The 8,289-nt window shown below is 36.0% G+C and overlaps 1 protein-coding gene across 1 annotated transcript; it reads left to right on the top strand.

Moving 5' to 3' along the window:
• Positions 1-1,756: 1,756 nt before the first annotated feature.
• Positions 1,757-3,398, top strand: LOC124641012. Its single transcript, XM_047179020.1, has one exon. It carries the CDS (start codon positions 2,259-2,261, stop codon positions 3,207-3,209), a length of 951 nt encoding a protein of 316 aa, XP_047034976.1. The 5' UTR covers positions 1,757-2,258; the 3' UTR covers positions 3,210-3,398.
• The last annotated feature ends 4,891 nt before the right edge of the window (positions 3,399-8,289 follow it).

The raw sequence follows: 8,289 nt of genomic DNA, 5'->3' as shown, positions 1-8,289 counted from the left end.
TCATAATATTGTTGTGTTTAGTTAACTTAATACTTTTAACCTCGGGCTGCATTAGGTTTAAGTTATAAGAGACAAATGTATTATTTTAAGTTAATTTATGATGGGGACTTAAAATGATAAAGATTTTTTTTTAATACCGTCGTAGATTATATTTTTGTGTGTAACCTAAAGGTTTATAATTACTGAAGCGATCTCAAAAAATCACTATCTCAAAGCAACACTTTCCTCAGGTGACTAGACTATATTTTATCTGGGTACGTACCTATAAGAGACACAAGTAAAACTGCGGTAAGCAGCCAGTGAAAAATTGAAAGAGAAAATCTCTACCAATATTTGACTGAGATGCTTATGTACAGTCAAACAGATCAAAATTCGACCAGCAATTTGGACACAGAAGCTTTGAGAACATACCAATATGGGTCCACAAATACAGGTACACTCTCTAATCCCCCACAGTTCAGGATCGGAATTCGATACGACGGGAAGGGAGAAGGATTAGGTCGAAACCGACTGAAGGCTTTAAGACCTTTTGAGGTGCATGTAGGCTTGGTATGGCATGTTAGAATATAGGACTTGTGTATATTAACCGAAATGAGTTATTGATCGATATCGATCTCGGTAAATTAACACTGTCTATATATTGACATATACATATACATACTTTAACTGTGAGTAGCACCATTTAGCTATTACGATAACCGAACAATATTCACTTGTCAAATCTCCGATTTCACCAATTGACGACAAGTATATGGTTGGTCATGGTTTTATTATCATTATAGTTTTAATTAATTTATGCAACTAACTATAAGATCAAACTGTATAAAAAGATATACCTACACAGTAAAGTATCACCGCGTATCTCTCCACAAAATCTTCGTACCTTGTATACTACACCAAGGCATTTTACGTCACTGCAAAAATTACGTAGAACAAAATACCTGATTCATTGTCACAGAGTTACAACAGCAAATTGCAAGATATATCTCGTCACCGCGATGCTTACGAATGTCCTCATTTAGTTTACGAGGTTCGATACCCGGTTGAGCCAAGTTTTATAGTTGCCTTAATTTTATAGTCTTTGATTAGTCCTTTTACGGTGATTGCTTGATTTACTTATTGAAGCTTTTTTTTGTTTCAGATTTGCATTTTTATACCAGATCTGAAGGCTCTTTGAGCTCTCATAGAAAAACATTGGACATAGACCACATACATATTACTAAATGGTTACTACGCCTGGGCCCAGGTCTAGGCCAATTTTCATCGACCACATAAGCGTTCGTTTTTCTTAAAACAACTTTTGACTCCGAAAATTGAACGTGAAAATTCATAGTCATTGTTTGAAGAAAACTAACTTATTTAGACGGAAAACTATGCCTTAGCCTATATTTTATCTTAGGACACAAAATATCATAAGTAAAGAATTATGACGAACAAATATAATATTTGAATGTTAGGTAAGCTCAGCCAACACTTTATTTTTTAAACTGTTGAATTTAACCCTGCCACATCACCCTTCACAGTCACAATAAAACGGATCAATCATAACTTTAATTGTTCATCCTCTAACAATAAGTGCAACAATCGAGCGCACTCATAAACTCACCCTGATGAGTTTCATGCAAATTCTGACGACTGTAAAGTCTGAAGTGCTTGGCATGAATGGTCTGATTACAGGACGCTGGGATTAATGTTTTGGGGAAGTGGTGTCGGACATACTACCTCTATAATAAAGTTTTACTCTATGGCAGTCCCAACGAGTAGTCGATAAATTTTTTGCTCTTTGCTAAAATATAAAATATTAACAATTTGGACGCTAATCGCAAATAAAATTGTTTCAAGTGATTGAATACTCAACTTAAAGTGTAATTCTATAAAAACAGTGTTAAAAAGTGTGTTAGTGAACATTTTTTTGGTGTGAACCGTTTAAAACATCGAACTTTGCGAAGTCATTCGGTGGGTGTGTGACTGGACATTATACGCATAGTGCAAGCTACTGTCGCGGTTACGCGCCGCGCATAAGTGTCATATCTGCGCGCGGTTACGTTCGGTGACGTACGCGTGCGCACACACCAAAGACTAAGTAACGAAGACGGCACAATAGTTTCTACCTAATTCGCACTGCATCTAAGAGGTCGATTATTTTTTTTTTTATTATATACACAATACCCAAGACTCGTACCCTGCGGTCGCGTATTACCTACTCAAGTCCGTTCTGTCGGGAGTTCTCGAACCACTGTTTCTCAAAGTTCTTGGTGATGGATAAAATTTGCGATACCTGTAGTGAACGGATGTCGGATGGAGTATACTGCACTGTATGCTGTATGACAATGCACTTTCAATGTGCGGGAATTACTGAAGCTGGTTATCGGAAATTGGGGGACAGAAAGCTTACCTGGCGTTGCAACAAATGTAGGCTATCCGGCACGTCCCATCAACCAGTATCGCCTGCACCAAAATCACCAATCGCAGAATCAGCAGTATTACTGGAAATACGAGCGCTGTCTGAAAAGCTGACTCCGTTGGAGAGTCTAAAGGACGAAGTCTCAACAATGAGGAAGGAATTCGCTGATTTAAAATCATCACTTAGTAAGCAATTTGATGAGATTATAAATAAACTAGAAGATAAGTTAAGGGTAATGGAGCAACGTGTTGTTAAGGTGGAGTGTATAAAAGAAGACGTGGAGAAGCTTCAAGAACGTTTGATGAAACTGGAGGACGAATCCGAGGACAGAGACCAGTGGTCACGAATGAATAATATAGAAATAAAAGGAATAACGCAGCAAAACAATGAAAATCTGTTGGAGATAGTCGTAAAAATTGGCTCAAAAATTAACTACCCAATCTCAAAAACCCAAATAAATTTTGTATCAAGAGTACCAACACGCGAGAAGGACCGTACTAAACCAATAATAGTTTGTTTCTGTAACCGATACGTAAAGGAGGACTTCATTGCCGCCGCTAGACTGGAGGCCAAAACGTCTCCTTTGACAAACAGTGTCTTTGGATTATCCGGTAATCAAAAGGTATACATTAACGACCATCTTACCATTAAAAATAAATTGTTACTGTCCCAAACCAAGAAGTCGGCTGCTGCAGCAAATTTTCAATATGTGTGGATAAAACACGCGAAAATACATGCACGAAAAACGGAGACAAGTCCAGTTATTATTATAAAATCAGAAAAGGATTTAACAAAAATAGTGTAATTTACTTAAATAATACTCCTCAGTTTGAGAGCCGTAGATCACTGAGTCCAGCTTGCGTTTTCCTGATACTCATGTGTCCATGCTCATTGTGTTCAAATAAGCTTTATAAAAATATTTTAGTCGTTAGTATTGTGTTACAACTTGTTAATGACCTTAAGTACATAAAATTTGAGCTTTATTTTCAATACATCATTATGTGGCTTATTACTAATCACTTAACATTGCTAGCGCTTGGATACCGGTTGTCTTCTGTCTCCATTGGTGACCAAATATTTACACACTTATATTGCGCCATACACTGTGTCTGGTTGTGCCTGACTACTTGTGCTCCTACCGACTTATTTATTTATAATTGTATATTAAAGAATATAATTTCGATTATTTCTAGTATTATGTTGAATAATATGGTTATTGTGAGACTCCGATATGTCCGTTAACATTTACTATCAAAATGTCCGTGGTCTGCGTACAAAAACGAACAGTCTTCTTCGTAATGTTAGTATTAATAACTATGACATTATTGTTCTCACAGAAACATGGCTTTCGGATGATATTTGTGATAGTGAAATGTTTGATAATAGGTATTTAGTGTGGCGTCGAGACCGTGACTATTCCCGTACTGTACAAAGTAGGGGTGGTGGTGTTTTAATTGCCGTAAGAAGTGACCTTACAGCTGTTGAGAGACCCGACTGGCGTAGTTCTGCTGAGGACCTTTGGATTTCATTGATTCTTAAAAGGTCAAGACCCTCGGTGACTTATTACCTTCATATTTGCACTGTTTACCTTTGTAACGAAAACCGTGGTAACACATATAATATACAGTTAAATAATTTCACAAATACCCTTAATCACGTAGTGTTATCAAACCCGAAGGATAAATTTATAATAGTGGGTGATTTCAATTTTGGCAGCTATGTGGACTGGATAAATGTAAGTACAAATAGTTTAGATCTAACCCCCATTAATATTTCCTCTCAGCAAATAAAAGACTTCTTTGATACCGTCATATTAGCTAACCTTTATCAATACAATAATATAAAAAATGTCAACAATAGGTTATTGGACTTAGTATTTTCTAATGATTCCGTTGGCGTCGCAGAATGTATTAATCCACTGGCGCTACCCGTAGACCTACATCATAAGCCGTTAATTATTAATGCAAATTTTGTAGAAATTCATAAACTGGTGGAGAAAAAAACAACCAAGTTTATATATTCAAAGGGTAATTACGAAGCTATCATAGATGACCTGGATCAAGTAAAATGGGATGAGTTATTACTGACAAAACCATTAAACGAGGCTGTGTCAACTTTTTATAACAAATTATATGAACTTAGAGATAAATATATTCCTATTAAAACTATAGCTCAAAGTTCACATCCTCCTTGGTATAACACAGCGTTGGTCAAAATGCTTAAAGAAAAATATAAATATCACCGCAGATACAAGACATATGGAAATATATCAGACTATCATTCCTTCTCTATATTGCGTAATCGAGTAATCGAATTGGAACGGTCTTGCTTTAGTAAATATATGGACAGAATGGAGTCAGCTATTATTAAAAACCCTAAGACTTTTTGGTCTTACATTAAGAGTAAAAAGAATAACAACATTTTTCCTAACGTAATGCGGTATGGTGATGAGACGGCATCTACTGGAGAAGGCATTAGTAATTTATTCGCTACGTTTTTTTGCTCTACTTATCAAGAACCAGACCCACTAACACCCGTGGATCCTTCTGACTTCTCCACAGATGATGATTCAGCATGCATAAGCACTGTTGAAATAAGTAATTCTGAAGTTTATAGGCTACTGAAGTCCTTGGACCTATCCAAGGCTGGCGGGCCTGACCAGTTAGCTCCTATTTTTATTGTAAACTGTGCAAAGAGTATTACCATCCCAATATGCATTCTATTCGAACGATCGCTTGCGGAAGGTATAGTCCCTAATATATGGAAGTCAGCCTTTGTAACACCAATTTTTAAAAAAGGAGACAAGACAGACATTGCCAACTATCGCCCTATTTCCAAAATATGTTTGATTGCTAAAGTGCTCGAGCGGATTGTACATAATAGTGTATACACTGCATTAAAATGCAAATTTGGTGAAGAGCAGCACGGCTTCATCAGAAATAGGTCTACTACATCTAACTTAATTCTTTCGCATGAATATATCACTAAAGGCATGGAGCAGCAGGGACAGGTAGATGTAATGTATACCGATTTTAGCAAGTGCTTTGATCGCATAGATCACAGGGTACTTCTGGATAAGCTAATGAGAGCCGGTATACACGGTAGTTTATACCGCTGGTTCACTTCTTATATAGAAAATCGCACTCAAGCCGTGGTGCTTCGGGGTTATAGTTCAGATTGGGTTGCTATACCTTCAGGAGTACCACAAGGATCCATTTTGGGACCTCTTCTATTTACAATATTCATTGCAGACGTTAAACTCTGCTTCAGACACTCCTATGTCCTAATGTACGCAGATGACATGAAAATACATAAAGTTGTGCGAGACCTAGAAGATGTCAAATGCCTTCAATCGGATCTTGAACGGTTTGAGGAATACTGTAAGCGTAATAGGTTACAACTTAACGTGCCCAAATGTTTTCATATAACCTTCTCTCGGCGAAAAACAATAGTAAATGCGGCATTCAAACTTTACCATCAAAATATTAATAAAGTTAGCAGCATAAGAGATTTAGGAGTAATACAAGATAGCAAGCTCTTATTTGATCAACATATAGACGTTATTGTAAAGAAAGCGGCGAAAGCGCTAGGATTCATAATTAGAAACACAGCAGACTTCCGTACTCTTAAACCTGTTAAAATCTTATACTGTTCCTTTGTACGCAGCCACCTGGAGTATGCCTCACAGGTTTGGAACCCTCAATACGGGATCTACACGTCTCGTATTGAGGGTATCCAAAAGAAATTCTTACGATATCTGGACTTCAAGGCAAAACAATGGTCTGAAAATTACACACATCGCTGTAAAAGGTATCATTTTCTTCCGCTGGAAACTAGACGTTATATTAATGACATATGTATGTTATTGAATATCGCTAATAGTACAGTTGATTGTCCTGAACTTTTAGCGAACTTATCGTTAAAAACAAACATGGGTGGACTCCGTCAGCGGCCACTGTTACAGGCACCTTTTGCAACGACAAACTACAGACGTAATAATTTTCTACTAAGGGCAGCTCGGAGCTTTAACGCAATACCACTAGATTTGAATATAGATCTGTTTTGCACAAGTGCAGGCACAGCAAGGCGTTTGCTAGCCAAATCTTTTTTCGATGCGTAAAATATTATGTTATTATCTATTGTATGCGATTGTATGCCATTGAGTCTTCAGTGTACTTATTGTATGTTAGCTTACCTATATGTGGGGGCTTGTTATTAGCAATGTGTTAAACTATTGTTACCATCTTGTCGTGTTATTAGCCTGTAAGCCTTCCTAGAATAAATAAATAAATAAATAAATATAATAATAGGTATGCCTCAAGCTACATAGGTATATGTATTTGTGGAAATGATCAGTAAAATATTGTCTATTTTACTGATCATTTCCACAAATACGATATGATTGAGGTATTATCTATAATTTTTTAAGGGAAATTAATAAATAAACCATATACAAAAGTGCTCAAAAAACAGCCACAAAACTTTTAATGGACAAATATTCGGCGGCTCGGCCACTACTGTGGGCCTCCAAACTTTCATGGGACAATATTCGTGTATTTTTTTACACAAATACAAGCACGGTTTGCTTGTTCTTGTGAGATAAAACATATAGGAATAACTTATAATTTTGTACCAAAAAACATAGTGTGTAAAAGGAAATAGGACACATACGTCAAACCAAAAACATACCTACTTCCCTCAAACTACGGAAACTTCTTCTTGAGGAAGTAGGAAAGTGTTATACTTTCCTCAAACCATTAACCTTCGAACCAAATCAAACATAACACTTTTCTCATTTAAAATAACCCCAAACCCATTAATAACCAGAAACATCACATTAGTTCACAAGAACACACTAATTTTATCTCGAATTTTCTAACCACGTGGTTACAATTATTTGGTACATTTAGCGACACGGTATTGCAAACGGTATTGATGTCTAAATTAGGAACGTGCAAACATTATGACAATGGCAGACGGATAGCTTTTGTTTTGAAATTTGAGGTGGGTGGCTAATTAGGTTTTCTTCGGATTTAAATAGACTTGTTTTTGTGTTTGGTGGTCTTTGAAAGGGGGTAAACATTTTCATTTGTAATAATTGGTAGGTATTTATTTTTGCAGTTACAATTTTATTTGCATCTGGGTGATTTTTTTACATTTCCTAGCAATGTAAGTATCCTAACTTATACCCTCAAAAATGTAAGGTAGGTAAGGTCTTCACATAGAAATCTTGAACGCTTTTAATATTCTTTATTTCACACATTTCCGATCCATTTTAAGTATTATTTACAACTCGTAGGTTTGTACAAAATGGCAGATTGACACATTTTCATCTGCTTCATCTGTTTTCCTTCTCATAATAACAGAAACATTGCACAATTGTCACGTCATACAACTCATACGCAAGCTGCATACAAAATAATAAAATAAAACAAACACAATAAAAGCTTATCTTTAACCTAACCTGTAAGATCGGTGATAAAATCGCCGAATTACTTACAAAACCAATTTATATTTTCACTTAAAAACAATCAAAAATCACCCCTATATTTACAGTAACAAGGTTGAAGTAAAAATTCACCAGTGACTTTTATATCGTGGTAGTAATTTGAAGGGCGCACAGTGTGCTAAAATGCGCGGATTAGAAGACAAAATGCATAGGTAGTAAATTTTACGGCTATGCAAATGTAATACCGTATTGGACAGTAAAATCTAAGCCCCGATATGTCAGGCGAGGATGGTAATATTAAACACAAGGAACATTTTTAAGATCGTAAAGATTTTTGATTTTTATTAGTTCTCTTTTATAGTAATAAGGGATGTATGCAGTAAGATGTTATGCATTTAAGACGGTTGTTATAGGATTTTTTACGATATTATTTTTG

The sequence above is a fragment of the Helicoverpa zea genome, chromosome 21 (assembly GCF_022581195.2).
Source record: "Helicoverpa zea isolate HzStark_Cry1AcR chromosome 21, ilHelZeax1.1, whole genome shotgun sequence".
In the NCBI taxonomy this organism is placed as follows: Eukaryota; Metazoa; Arthropoda; class Insecta; order Lepidoptera; family Noctuidae; genus Helicoverpa; species Helicoverpa zea.
This window is presented reverse-complemented; position numbering and strand designations above follow the sequence as displayed.

Bases quoted from the DNA above. Each gene is read 5' to 3' on its own strand.
- LOC124641012 (XM_047179020.1), top strand. From the start codon at position 2,259: ATGGATAAAATTTGCGATACCTGTAGTGAACGGATGTCGGATGGAGTA.